Source organism: Lolium perenne, chromosome 3, assembly GCF_019359855.2.
Source record: "Lolium perenne isolate Kyuss_39 chromosome 3, Kyuss_2.0, whole genome shotgun sequence".
Taxonomy (NCBI): domain Eukaryota; kingdom Viridiplantae; phylum Streptophyta; class Magnoliopsida; order Poales; family Poaceae; genus Lolium; species Lolium perenne.
This window is the reverse complement of record NC_067246.2, coordinates 239,065,953-239,081,190: the sequence shown is the minus strand read 5'-3', so window position 1 is coordinate 239,081,190 and position 15,238 is coordinate 239,065,953. Positions and strand designations below refer to the sequence as shown.

The 15,238-nt window shown below is 43.1% G+C and overlaps 2 protein-coding genes across 2 annotated transcripts; both read right to left on the bottom strand.

The window, feature by feature from the left end:
- Positions 1 to 1,446: 1,446 nt before the first annotated feature.
- LOC127343887 (large ribosomal subunit protein eL20) lies at positions 1,447 to 2,952 on the bottom strand. The gene is made up of 4 exons (XM_051370082.2): positions 2,794 to 2,952; positions 2,578 to 2,693; positions 2,383 to 2,446; positions 1,447 to 1,990 (listed from the first exon to the last, which is right to left on the bottom strand). Exons 1-4 carry the CDS (start codon positions 2,806 to 2,808, stop codon positions 1,649 to 1,651), a joined length of 537 nt encoding a protein of 178 aa, XP_051226042.1. The 5' UTR covers positions 2,809 to 2,952; the 3' UTR covers positions 1,447 to 1,648.
- Positions 2,953 to 4,901: 1,949 nt separating this feature from the next.
- On the bottom strand, positions 4,902 to 8,588 carry LOC127343888 (glucosidase 2 subunit beta). The gene is made up of 6 exons (XM_051370083.2): positions 8,344 to 8,588; positions 8,155 to 8,268; positions 6,965 to 7,060; positions 6,644 to 6,829; positions 6,446 to 6,553; positions 4,902 to 5,494 (listed from the first exon to the last, which is right to left on the bottom strand). Exons 1-6 carry the CDS (start codon positions 8,459 to 8,461, stop codon positions 5,490 to 5,492), a joined length of 627 nt encoding a protein of 208 aa, XP_051226043.1. The 5' UTR covers positions 8,462 to 8,588; the 3' UTR covers positions 4,902 to 5,489.
- Positions 8,589 to 15,238: the final 6,650 nt, after the last annotated feature.

The following is a 15,238-nucleotide window of genomic DNA, read 5'->3' as shown; positions in this document are numbered from 1 at the left end:
CATAGGTAATCAAGATGATAAGACTATGCTTCTTTGCTCCATCCATAAAAGGATGTAAGATTTGTCTAAATTCAGAAATATCAAAACAATAAAAGGTCTCTACATACATCTAAATTTAGACAAACTTGCAACATCCTTTATGGGCAGAGGAAGTATTACAAAATCACCATATGAACTACCAATGCATCTTTTACAGCCCAAGTTAATCAGCTCTCCAATGCAAGGATGGCAGCAACTTACTTAATTGTACCTAATTAAAATGGTAATTTACATAAAATCAGATACCCCATTCCAAGTAATCTAACAGAGCAATCACCACTCTGGTATAGTATGCCAAGCCAAAAAGGATATCAGCAAATGATCTTGGCAGATTGATTTCAGACAAACTTCAGTATTTAGAAGACCCAAAAACAAGTCAACCCCAAAAAATATTTCGGCAGCATGAATAGGAGAAGGATATTGAAAACAGAAATGGATATGACTAATAAATTCCAGTAAGTAAGATGTTGGCTAGGATGCCCACCATAACCTAAAGAAGGTCAAAGAACTCGAGCATCTTGGCAACTAATGATATAGGCAACAGGGAAAAAGAGGAAACCAAACTATGTGTTGGAAACCTCGGCAAAGTTGCCTCAACCTCCCACAAATGTAACACACGATATACTCTGCTCAAAGCTTGAAATTCCAAAGGATATAGATGCTGGCGAGGATGCCTTCATTAACCAAATAAGATCAATGAACTCAAGCAAACTCGACTCATGATATAGGCAACAGGGAAAAAGAGGAAACCAAAGTAAATATTGGTAACCTCGGCAAAGTTGCCTCCAAAAATAAGAATGATGAGATCTAGTGACAAACGACAGGAGAAAAAATCAATACTGGTAAGTAAATATATGTTGGCAAGTATGCATACCATGAAACCTAGGAAGGTCAATGAGCTTGCGCAAATAATCGTCATATGATATAGGCAACAGGGAAAAAGAGGAAACCAAATCATATCTTGGTAGCCTCGGCAAAGTTGCCCCACAAGACCAATAGATTATGAGCAATAAAAAAGGATCTGTAATTTGTCAGACAAATAAAACAGTGTAATATGAAGTTATGTTGGCAAGGATGCCTATCCATTGAACCATCAGGTGAATGAAATTGTTTAAACATCCAACAGCAAGCACGATATTGGCAACAGGGAAAAAGAGGGAACCAAATTAACTGTTGGTAACCTCGGCAAAGTTGCCCTCCTAACTACAGATCCTTAGTAATGATGTCCAAAAGCCAAGCAACTTTTACAGTGAAAAAATCGAAAATATTTCTACATTAGGGTATGATATAAAGAAAACTAGATAAACAAAATAGAAACGAAGTCAAATTGCAAAAATTAATGAAACTAGCACATTGGTTGGCAAATAGCTATCCGAATAAACAATAGACATTTAAATCACCAATAAATAGAAGCTAAAAAACATGTTGGTATACTCATATCAGGCATTCAGGTGACAACAAAAGGAACAAAGATAAACAAGGGTTGTCGGGCCTTAAAAGGCTACTGCATTGATCAACTATCTAGAATTAAGAAAAATATCTTTCTTATAGATAATATTAATCTGAACTAGCAATAGTTCATACTGGACACTCTTACGATTTGCTTAGATCACATGAACAAGTTTGGCCTTGTAGCCTTGAAGGTCGTCTTCAGCTTCCTGGTTGGTGGCCGGACCTTCTGGTAGACCAGCGGGAACCTGATGTCCGACTTGTGAAACTGCTTAGTGTTCTCACGCTTGCATATGCTAAAGTGGACAGTGGCAGTCTTGATGATCTGGATGCAGGGGGATCTGACACGGTGGCGGGAAGCCATCTCTGTGTACATCTGCTCAACTGCACCATTGAGGGTAGTGTCACGGTACTCCTTGTACATGTTGTGGTATCCGGTCCTGCTTTGGTAACGCAACCAGATACCAAAGTTCTTGATAGTGGTAGGGTTCTTCTCAAAAATCTACAGACCAAACAAAGGTAACTAAAAACCATCCCATTAAATATCTGCAATCCTAACCTAAAATGTAATTCAACAAACATACATAGAACTGGGTATATCTAAGTATAGAACACATAGATGCAGATAGGTCCTCACGTCCATACCAACAAAAATCTAATGGTCCAAATCATAAACACATGGCAAATTACTAACTGATAAAGGCATAAAACACATAGAAGTTGAATGTGTTTTCATCTCCCAACCATGTTCATGTTTCCAACAATCATTGGTGTTATTGTATTATCCGAACTAAACCAACCCTCATAGTACGATTCCGCCTTCTCGGTGGCATTGCCAGGGTTAACACGATTCAACAGCATAGCAAACTAAAATGAACGAGAAGAAGAGCTCACCTCGTTGAAGGCGAGGATCTGACCGTTGCTCTTCTTAACCTTCTTCAGCTTTCGGAGGAAGTACCTGCACAGCAAAACAAACAAGCTCCAATCAGCCACCGCAGGAACTAGCGCAAACATCTGAAGAAAAAGCAAGCTGGATTCGTGGCTTTGGGCCAATCTCGAGCAGCTTGCAAATTTGAATCCAATGCTCACCAGAACTTGGACTTGGCTCGGACCTCGTTGGTCGCCCATAGCTTCATGCGGTAGATCTTGGGCTGCTCCTCGGTCGGCGTCGGCAGGCCCCTCCCGACCACCTGGTACTGGTGGAACTGCACGAGCGCGAGGACCAAATGAAGCAAGCGTCAGTTCAGATCCCGCAGTGAGATACAACACCGGTGGTAGCAGTGCACAAGAGAAACATGAGCTCACCCTGAACGCTACCATCTTCGCCTGAGGGAGGTGTCGACGGGATCGCTGCGGTGCTCTTCTTCGAGATGGTGGCGGCGGCGGCAAGGAAAGGATTAATGGGTAAGGGGATTTTATAGATTGAGCAGACTGTGATGAGGCCGAAGAGGAGGTGTAAAACCCTAGAGTGCCGAGAACAGCGTGGGCTTGGTTTATCAACAAAAGCCTAGAGTGCCGGGAACAACGTGGGCTTGGCAATGGGCTTGGTTTATCTTGGGAAGCCCAAGGCCACCATGTGAGTTTCTGTTCTATTTTTATTTAGACTAGCAGAAATGCCCATGCGTTGCTACGGGGTGATGACCGGCCTTGGCCTGTACAATGCTTCCACGACGCTTGTTGGCCGACGTCCTTCCATAGCAGAGCCGGTTGTTGTACATGTACGCGCTCTTGCGGAGCTGGCGCAGCTCGGCCATGCCGGCAGCCTAAACAACCAAAAAAAATCTTCTAGCATATCTTGATTTCAGTGTCGCGAGCGATGTGAGGGTCCAGGCAGCCCAGCCGGAGGTACACCGATCGATCAATGATTGATCGATTTGTGCAACAGACCAACCGGTCAATGATCGATCGATTTGTCGCCGCTACACAACACTGACAAATGGGCAGTGAATCAACGAAATCGAGTTGTTCTAAGGATTCGGCAGTCGAGACATCTATATCTATGAAATTTCGTCGACCGAATAGCATGTTGCAAATTACCCTAGAACACGCTGCATATTTTCCTCCATTTGCTATTATTTTAAAATAAAACACTAATAATGATGTTTTGAATATTTTTTTGGCAAAGCTTGTTTTTTTGGTGTGAAATATTTTTAAATTTAAACCGTTCTTCTTTTCTATGAATGATTTTTTTTGTAATAATGCAGCTGCATTAGCTCGGTGGCCATATGGCCATATTATGTGTAAATTTTTTGTAATGCAGCTGCATTTACTATGTAGCTTGTTGGCCATATGGCCATATTATGTGTACAAATCCAAAGTCAGAATGGTAGTTCCATATTATAAGCTGTTTGATCGACCCTCCCCCTTTGCTTCTCGTTCACTAAACCGGGATTCTCCGCTCGGGAAACCTGCGGCCCACCCTTTGCTTTTCCTTGCCTTCCCTCATATGCCAGCAGCGTGCAAATTTACTGCAATTCCTCCCTTTATTTAATTCACTTTCCTTCCACCAGCGTGCACTTGCTTCTGATGAGATCTCACATTTGATCTTGCTCGTTGTTCCTTGTTGTTTCCAAGACGGTTTGTTACAATCGAGGAAACTTTGGCATATAAATTGGTGGTAGACGGTATAGGATAGCGAGGTGGGACAATTGACACAAAAAGTCGGTGGGTTATCATGTTGGGCTACAGTGATACCAATGATCGGCCCAGACATAAGTGATGGCTAATGAATAGATTGACCCAAGCTCAGCCATAGGAAGTAATGGGGCCGAAGCGATTAGTTCAGGAACGTCCACCCGTAAAAAAGCTTGAGCGAATCGGTCGATCAGAACTAAGCGAACTGTTTCACTTTACCGGTAGCAAATCGTGTAATATTTTCTAACTCAACCTACCGACTCAGGGGTAATTTTGGAAAAATAAATGTTGGACCAAGGAAACAATCTCCCTTTATTAATAGGTATAGATATAGAAATCGTGCGTATCATCCTGCATCCTGGCTAAAATGATAAACAGGTTTCAGAAATCAGAACAGCTCCGCCCCGGCTTTATTTGAGCTACAAATAGAGTTTCCGCTGAACCTGAAGCGCAGCAATCTTGCTAGCGACCAAATGAGAGGAACTAAATTCATAAGAATCGAAATGCATAATACCAGAGCTTCTAGCTTCTCGGAGAAAGGACGCCAAGATCTGAAAGACCATATTCCTCTGGGGTTGAGAGCTTGCACCAGAGTCGAGAAATTAGAATCCACAATTACTCGGTTTGCTCCCAGGTCTGCTGCTCCCTCCATGGCGGCCAGCCACGCAGTTGCTTTAGCATGCAGAGTGCTCCCTAAATAATCAAACTTGCCCGCTCACCCAGGAAGAAAATTCTACTCCCTACCTGATCAGATCGAACCACAAAGCCCAAAGGGCCAGTTCCAACGAAAGCCAACAGCCTCAGCTTTGATTGTATTTTATTACAGTACCGCCAACATTACATCCATGGCCAGCATCATGTTAGATAATAGATACACAGATAGAAGGTACTAGATACAGCAACCAAAGTAAAGAGAGGCTTCAGAGTCTCCAGCTTGCCAGTTCAGTCACTTCCTCCCTAGCAGGGTCATCCTCCCACAACAAGAACATATACAACAAGCAGCAATTTCTCCCCTGTGTCAAGATGCGATTACTACACCAGGCTATGATTGCGAAAAACACTGCCTCCACCCTCAGCACGTCACCACCAAAAAAACACAAACAAAGTAGGAGCTTAATCTACACCCCAAGCATTGATCTGGAGTTCTTCGCCCGTAAACCGGCAGAAAGGTAGCAACAGTACGTGCTAGGAAGGGCAACAAATTGCAGCTTTCGTAGCCTAGTTTTCTAAAACAGCAGATGTGCCGTCTAATTATGCATGGAGACCTTGGTAAATGCCTTATTCCCATCTCCGCGTTCTCAATCATCCTTAGTAGCTTAAAGCTTACACATGCACATCCAATCTCCCGTCTTTAATTAACTGCTTAGCTAACCTGAAAATAACACAATCTACTTGGTGAGTTTATTCCATTACCAAGAACGTCATAATAAATTGCATACAGAATTATTGCTCTGTGCTTGCAAGTTGCAACAGCTTCTAACAAGATCAAGCAAAGGGTTGCTACCGCTGAACCATATACAAGTAGAAAGTAGTTAATTGATCCTACAAGGGTGTTTGGATGAGGGGTACATTTTTCAAGGACTTTCAGTATTTAGTTGAAATTGAAACTAAATACCAAAGCTCCTTCAAACAATACCCACATCCAGATATCCCCTGAATCTTGAAATATAGCTTGATCCGAAACGAGCAGAATATCATATGATGTATGATCACTTCCTAACAATTTGGAGTTACAAATTAGACCTCCTTCACAAAGCTCATTGGCCATGCCATTTAACTTGCATAAAAAAATACTGTCGGTTCTCATATTTCTGCAATTACTTCTGGAAAATTATGAAAACCCGAATGAACATTTTGGATAGGTTTAACATTCCATAGTTCTGAATGACAGCAGAGTTTCTACTAAGAAAAGTTGTCACTCAAATGGCAGGACATAACCAACATACCTGAATAACAACTCAGTTAGTATATTAATTTTGTTAGCCCAGCTCACTTGGCTGGGAGTGAAAATGCAGTCCAAGTACTAGGGTTCAAATCCTCGTTGACAGTTTTTTCTCTTGCTTTGGTCTTAGTTTAGATTATTTTTCATAGGCTTTTTGGCCGTGGTTCATGACACCAGTGTAGTGGCATGGTATGCACTGCTTTGCGCCTTCTTGGCATTCTTCTTCTAATATACAATGACAGACAATTATATGTGCATCTGCTCGAGAAAAATAGAAGATGCAGTTCATTCGACATATTCCTTAATTTGTTCTACAAACATTAAGAAGGTTACACTTATGTTATTTCACAAGATACTTCTAGAGAAAGAACAGATACTTACGTTTCAAAATATGCTGTCTCCTCCTTGTACGAGTGTTCCGTCGAGCAAAGCAGAAAACAAAAATACCTACAACAAGACCCAGTTCAATGACTGCAGCCATTCTTAATCCTGCAAACAGCGCAATTGAAATCACATCAAAATACATATCCTGTTCTAGAAACAGCTAAATACAAATATGTCATTCTGAAGAGAGAGTACCTCTTAGCTTCTGGATAAGATCTTCTATGTCCAGTATATGTTTACTAGTAATTACATTTGTACCATCTAAATGTGCTACTGACAGCTCGCTAACACCATTGTCCACCTCAGCAGTGGCATGGCTATTTTTACATGTGTTCGGACAATGGACACCACTTTCATACTCATCACTTCCATCACAACAATCTACGAACACAGAAACATGGTCACGTTTCTGCTGTTAACAAATTGAGTCCATTTAATACAAACAAGTAACTAGCATTTAAAGATATGAAAACTCCTGAAATTAACTTCATATAGTCTACAGAATCAGTAGCATACCGCATATGTTATCATTCACAAACGAAGAAAACAGGAGACGAGGATCATCTCCAATATTTGCACAGTAAAATTTGCCTTCCGGGCAAGCCGAAGTACCTGCATAACGCAAATAATGTGAATGAAAACATTGCATTAGTGAATATCTTGGGCATTGCTGTTAGCATCAAGTGAAAGGACAAAAAATGCTTGTCGAAAGTGAGCATTAAAACCGAAATTATGCCACTATTGGAACTAATCTCCGGCTAAACAGACCGAGCAGATAAAGCAGAGGGGCCACGATCTATAACAAACGCCCTGATCGAGGGAACAAACGACCTGATCGCAAATATAAACTTCATAAGCCCATTCCTAGTAGAAATATCATACAAAAGTAAAGTGGTGGGAAGATAATTCTAACGTTAGTTTCTGTCCCCCATCAGGCTGCAATTATTTATTTATTTAACGCTGGTTTTGATCCCCCCATCTCTTGTGAAGATAAGCCTGACTGCAAAACACCCTAAATTCTACCGATCTAGTGGAGCGCTGAAGTGGTGGGAAGACCGAGACCACTGCAACAATGATGCTGCCCATGCGACAGTGCCGATGGCGCCCTGAAGGATGTTGGTACCTACGACGGCCATCTTCTTCAACACTGCACCTCGCCTGCACCAAACAGGCACGGGATTCCGGTGATGGCTGCTCCCATCGCTCTTAAGCCCCTGAACCCCTCTGTGAATGATCAATTAGGTGTTCAAATTGCCTATCGTTATGGTCTAATGAAGTTAATGTGCAACAACACCAACAGTTGCTGTTAGCACAAAAACACCATGTGCCGAGAAAATAGTTCTCCTATGATTAAATGTGGCGCTAGTTTAATGCATAAACTCTGCGGTAGTGAAGACGCTTATTAGCTCATTTTGAGCGTTGCCCAAAATTGCCTGGAGGCGACTGTTGAACTCGCACATTTCTCTCCTTCACCTAGTTTGGTGAACTACAGAGCTTCGGCTGGTGTAAATAAATCCACAAGGCAAAAGGTGATCTTCTTTAATCTTTTTTTTTAACAAAAGGTGATCTTCTTTAATCAATTATAGTATCCAACCGCGACAATTTTTCCATCAGATCTAATCAGAGTAATTAAAGAGACCGGATCTACACAGTTCAGCAATCCACAGTTTAGTTCGGGTACATATCCAGGACAGATATGGGAAAACCTGGCTCGTCGGTTCCATCGGCGCAATCGCAGTACCCGTCGTTGAGCCGGCTCTTGGGGAATGAGCCTGAGCCGTCCCTGCAGGCGATCACCTGCGGCGCGAAGTACGCCTCGTCTGCAGTAACGACTTGGTCATGAAGAGAGGAGGAAAGACATGTGGGGTGGAGGCGCACGCACGATTCTCAGTTACCATGGGGAGAAACGCCGACAAGCGGTGGCGAGGCGGCGCCGGCGCCGGCAAGGAGGAGAAGGAGGAGAGTGCCGTGAGCGACCGCGCTGACCAGGAGACGACTTTGGTGTGGAGGCATCTTCTGCCGTTGGATGAGACCGCCGGTGCGTTCGTTGGTCCGGATCTCGAGTTCGATCCGGGTGCCGTTCAGTTCAGGCGTTCAGCTTCATCTTCTCTCCTTTTTCTGTTTCTCACCGAATCCACTCTGCACGGCAGTGGAAAATTCAGACGCAGAAAGTTCCGCCGGAGACTTACGGAAATTTACGAAAAAAAAAACATATTTTAAAATGTGAAAGAAAACTGAAAAATATTTCCAGCGGTACATATCCACATCCTATGGGTGCACATAAAGTCTCAGGAAAAACCACAATTTATACGTTTTGTGTTAAAAAAAATAAAACATCTCACATGCAAACAAATCGTTATTTTACCATCAAAATTTATCGTTTTTACATAAGCCACACAATAAATCAGTTTCCCGTGAAACGACTTGGTACGTACATAGACTGTAAAGGTTCACAGAAAAATGTTGTTAACATTTTGAAATACGTTTTAAAATATTTTTTGAATAAAGGGTGTATATGCCCGTGAGGTACTTAGAGCAAGTCTAATACATTATTGGATCGGAGAAAGTATTAGGAACACAGAGGTACTAAGTGGGCCAAGACCCGGGCTGTAGCTCGGACTATCCGGAGCCTAGATCCGCCCCTGAGTATCTTTACTATTATATTGCAGTTGGTACGTCGTCAAAAATGTTTGATGTCAAAGATCAGGAGCATCAGGACCGTCCAATATTGTGTTGACGTCCCGCTCAATATCCAGCCCCGCTCAATATCCAGCCGTCCCTGCCTTCTACTCTCCACAATATCTGGCCAGCGCCAATCACTTACCAAAAAGTCTCAGCATTACCATAAACACTTTCTAAAACTCATCCTGTGGTCACTTATTGCTTGCCAAAAGCATCAAGCCTCACTGTTACCATAAACACTCCCCAAAATTATCGTTGTCACTTATTACTTGCCAAAAGCATCAAATTGCTGAATCTGATTCGGCGGCGATGCCACATTTTTCCTTTGTGTATTTCTCGTAACAATTGCTAAATTTTCTGATCCCTTGACCTCTTGCTCGCGTGCTGCCACCGCGGGCCTCCACCGCTCCACCCGTGGAGCTGGCGCATCCATGCTCCTCAAGGGTGGCTGCCGCCTGTTTCCATTCACCTCGCGTGGCCGAAAGCCCCTGCTCCCGTTCGCAGCTCCTGCTAAAATGCTAGCTAGCTATCCCCGCCTTGGTCCCTTCCGCCAAGATCCATCGCCAACATGGGCCCCTGCGAGATCCAGGTATTCCTTGCATGGTCGAGCTCGCGCCGCCTAGAGGTGGAGGAGGATAAAAACCGAGATCGAGGCCTTACTCCCTGAAGCTGCGAGGGGAGGTGGATGAGGAGCAGAATATGATGAAGATTTGGCTGTGTAAGTACTACTACAAGATATTGTGACGATTTTCTACGCTGGATCACCGCCTCTAATGCCACCTTCCTCAACTTCCCCGTCCAACGACCGCAACGACGACGCTCACCAGGTCGAGTACATAGTCCTTGGTGGCGACCTGAGCACTTGAGCGCGCCCGTGGTGCAGCAGCGCTACCTGGTAGGGTCGACCCGAGCGGCCCGTCCCTCGCAGAACCCCTAATCACACAGGTACAACCGTACAAGAAGTCTTACTTTTGTTAGCTGCACATACTGAATTAACAAACGGGTGATACGTTGTTGCATTTTTTTTTGCCATCAGATGAAACTGAAAGATATCAACAACTTCCAATGGTTTCCTTTTCACATCTATGAATTAAAAGTGTGATTACACGTGGCACTTTCATAACAATTACAGAAAAATGTTTTCTATATATAGAACAAAAGCTCCGGGTACTATGCAGTTTTCACCTTTGATGATCATTGTTTGAGATGCAGTTTTCACCTTGTTGTCTTGTTATCATGGGGGCATGGTTATAATTACTTCTTCAAGTATATGACTCTATATATGTCCCAATTCAGCAGATATGCGGAGTTTGATTGTGTGGTTGGACTGCGCCCGTCATTTCGTGAGGTTTGCTTGCCCTACACATTTCGTTGCTGTAAAAATGACTACCATATAATCAACAGTTTGTGACTATTCGTTTTTACACTATTTTTTTGAGTGTTCACGGGGGAGAGCAAGGCTCCCACCTGAATTATTTCTCATTGCGTCACAGGGACAGGGGTGAAAAACGACCCCAGGGTTTTGGCAGCAGATGTACAGGGGGAGGGGAGACACATCCAACGCATGGGGATGGACTCAAGTTGTTACAATCGAACGGGTGGTAAGTAGGTGAGCCACAGATCGACGTCGGCGCGGTGATCAAGAGGTAGTCGAGCGCGCCAAAGAATTGCATCATCACGGCAGCGTTTGCGAACCAAGAAGATCAGGAGCATCAGGAGCATCAGGACCGTCCAATATTGTGTTGACGTCCCGCTCAATATCCAGCCCCGCTCAATATCCAGCCGTCCCTGCCTTCTACTCTCCACAATATCTGGCCAGCGCCAATCACTTACCAAAAAGTCTCAGCATTACCATAAACACTTCCTAAAAATCATCCTGTGGTCACTTATTGCTTGCCAAAAGCATCAAGCCTCACTGTTACCATAAACACTCCCCAAAATTATCGTTGTCACTTATTACTTGCCAAAAGCATCAAATTGCTGAATCTGATTCGGCGGCGATTCCACATTTTTCCTTTGTGTATTTCTCGTAACAATTGCTAAATTTTCTGATCCCTTGACCTCTTGCTCGCGTGCTGCCGCCGCGGGCCTCCACCGCTCCACCCGTGGAGCTGGCGCATCCATGCTCCTCAAGGGTGGCTGCCGCCTGTTCCCATTCACCTCGTGTGGCCGAAAGCCCCTGCTCCCGTTCGCAGCTCCTGCTAAAATGCTAGCTAGCTATCCCCGCCTTGGTCCCTTCCGCCAAGATCCATCGCCAACATGGGCCCCTGCGAGATCCAGGTATTCCTTGCATGGTCGAGCTCGCGCCGCCTAGAGGTGGAGGAGGACAAAAACCGAGATCGAGGCCTTACTCCCTGAAGCTGCGAGGGGAGGTGGATGAGGAGCAGAATATGATGAAGATTTGGCTGTGTAAGTACTACTACAAGATATTGTGACGATTTTCTACGCTGGATCACCGCCTCTAATGCCACCTTCCTCAACTTCCCTGTCCAACGACCGCAACGACGACGCTCACCAGGTCGAGTACATAGTCCTTGGTGGCGACCTGAGCACTTGAGCGCGCCCGTGGTGCAGCAGCGCTACCTGGTAGGGTTGACCCGAGCGGCCCGTCCCTCGCAGAACCCCTAATCACACAGGTACAACCGTACAAGAAGTCTTACTTTTGTTAGCTGCACATACTGAATTAACAAACGGGTGATACGTTGTTGCATTTTTTTTGCCATCAGATGAAACTGAAAGATATCAACAACTTCCAATGGTTTCCTTTTCACATCTATGAATTAAAAGTGTGATTACACGTGGCACTTTCATAACAATTACAGAAAAATGTTTTCTATATATAGAACAAAAGCTCCGGGTACTATGCAGTTTTCACCTTTGATGATCATTGTTTGAGATGCAGTTTTCACCTTGTTGTCTTGTTATCATGGGGGCATGGTTATAATTACTTCTTCAAGTATATGACTCTATATATGTCCCAATTCAGCAGATATGCGGAGTTTGATTGTGTGGTTGGACTGCGCCCGTCATTTCGTGAGGTTTGCTTGCCCTACACATTTCGTTGCTGTAAAAATGACTACCATATAATCAACAGTTTGTGACTATTCGTTTTTACACTATTTTTTTGAGTGTTCACGGGGGAGAGCAAGGCTCCCACCTGAATATATTTCTCATTGCGTCACAGGGACAGGGGTGAAAAACGACCCCAGGGTTTTGGCAGCAGATGTACAGGGGGAGGGGAGACACATCCAACGCATGGGGATGGACTCAAGTTGTTACAATCGAACGGGTGGTAAGTAGGTGAGCCACAGATCGACGTCGGCGCGGTGATCAAGAGGTAGTCGAGCGCGCCAAAGAATTGCATCATCACGGCAGCGTTTGCGAACCAAGGAGAGCGAGGGGGAGCCCTTCGAAGACGACGCCGTTCCGGTGTTTCCATAGGTGCCAGAAGCACAACAGGCGAAGAGTCGAAGCCGAGCGAGTAGGAGTAGAGGCTGGCAAGGGGCAGACCGAAGCCGTGGCAAGCGTGGCATCATCAGCGATGGAAGGAGAGCCGAGAGCAGCCCAGAATTGGCGGACGAAGCTGCAGTGAAACATGATGTGAGCAGGCGTTTCGAGGTGGGCGTCGCAGATGGGGCAACGACTGCCGTCCGCCTCAAGGATCCCTTTCCGAAGCAGGTTTGAGCGGCATTGGATGCGCCCTTTCACCAGCAGCCAGGCGAAGAACTTGACACGGGGCGGGGCGGAGTTGTGCCAAACAAAGTCGGCGTTCCCGCCGTGCACGCCACCGTGATGTATCAATTTAAATGGCAGTTATAGTGCAAAATGGGATGTTACCCTGGGATTTTCCATGTAAATTTAGTACTCCCTCCGTCCCATGAAAATTATCTTGGATTTGTCTCAGTTGTGATGTATCAGTACAATAGATAGTGTCTAGATACATCTAAATTTAGACAAATCTGAGACATGTTTCATGGAACAGAGGGACTAGAAGATTGGATATTGGTTACACACTATTTTATCCCTTCGATTGCGCATCCCCGCATCGCATGCGCACTCCCGGACGCCACCACGCCTCTGTCCTCCTCGCTTACCTTCCATTTGTTTGCGATTTAGTTGTAAATTTGTATTTAATGGATACCTAAATGTGGCTCTACGTTAATCCTACGAGGACAATTGGTTGCAGGTTCCGTGGCTCTACGTTAATCCTACGAGGATGATTGTCTGGGGAAAAATCAGAGCTAACCATGATGAATTTTCAGGCAGACCGCATCTCCAATTGATTCGTGTTATGCCGGCACAAGGTTGACATTTTATTGAAGCACTGTTTCATTCTACATTTGACCGTATGAAATCCAGTTAGCACGGCGTCCATATTACTTTATGTACCATGATTTTAATCTGAAAGGAAGCAAAGTTGCAACTAACAGAAGACTATAAATAATTAATTAGAACCATCAGACAACTAAGAAAATGCAATGGTTGCCAATCCACGAAGTATTTCAACTTACCTATGGAACTACATACCCCTGAATTTCTACAAAATAGAAACAACAAATGAATCTGAAAGATGTATACGTTCATGATTTACGACAGAGGTATATAAGTACAAATAAGGATTAACAGTTAAAGTAAATTCATATTGGGACAGAGATGAAAAAATAAGCATGATAGCAGACGTAATGCGATCAGCCGATCATCGGAATGTAGTCATGGAGAAACAGAGAAAACAAATTCTCAAACATATGCTTGGCTCGAGAGGATCATTTGATTGATGGTTAGCTGGTTGGACATGAGCTTAGATTTTATTTGTGGTCTGTACTTTGTAACTCATCAATGTACTTCAGATACAGGGAAATAATAAAATAAAGCAGCTGCAGAAAAGTATCAACAAATCAACAAACAGTAGAGGATGAATAGACATCAATTTTCTATTATTAGTCGATATGTGTGTCAGGCGTGCATACATAGGATTAGCCAAATTAGCGTAATGAATATTTGTGCAGATGTGTTCATGTGATTTTCTTATATCATGCATTTTTAACTCATAAAATTATTTATTAGAAGGATATATGGGAATCTATATGAGAAGAAGGACACATTATATATATTCACAAGCAAGACCTATATTTGTCTGATGTAGTAAAATAAAAGGGATGGACATTAAGATCGCAATTGGCACAAACTAAGCAGATATCTAATTTTTATGTGCATTATGTTAAATATGTGAAGCGAAAAAAATGAAAAACAAGTGAGATTCATCGAGAGGATGTAGATGTAAGATGATAATTGTTGCAACACAGTCATAATGCAAATACTGTAATTAAAAATATTTTTACCAAAGCATTAGACCGTAGCAACGCACAGGCATTCAACTACTGGATATGATATTGCTCTACTCTGCTCGTACCGTAGTTAGCTCTTGCAGAAGAATCCACTCTTTTTTTTTCCTTTGTTTCTCTCCTCCGGGCATAAGCAAAAAATGTCATGTAAATCAGCTTATAGCCCTAGAAATTCACTAAGGAGGAGCGCCAAACAAGAGCTACCCCAGAAGCTCACTCGAGTATTTCAGAGTTTTTTAAAAAGAATACTTGTGCAAACCACAATCTTAGTAGTATAATCCAAATGTTACCTCTAAACAATATGCTTATTCATTTTTTTACCCAAACACTTGCAAATTTGCTTCTAATTGAGTTAGTAATAATTGTAACCCCTTACACACATTTATTATTGTGAGATACATACACGAAATAATTCTATTTGCGTAGGCTCATATGGGTATGTCAATATTTATGTATTTGATTGTGTGTGGCGTGTGTGCAAGACTCAGTGATCGTGTTTTCTTAAAGAGTTCAAGACGACTTTAGACATATGTTTCAAAGCTTGCCTTGTTGTATTCCAAACAACACAAATATAAGAAAAATATAGGAATAATATGCCATGTTATGTAAATCCTAAGGAGGAAAACCCTAGAAAGATTATATAAAAATTAAGTGCATGTCAAAGTTGTTATATAGGTTTTTTAAAGAGATCTAACATCTTGCTAGAAATCCTATGAAGTTTTAGTGTAGGAAAACAGTCTCTAGGAAGTTTGGAGATTAATTCCTT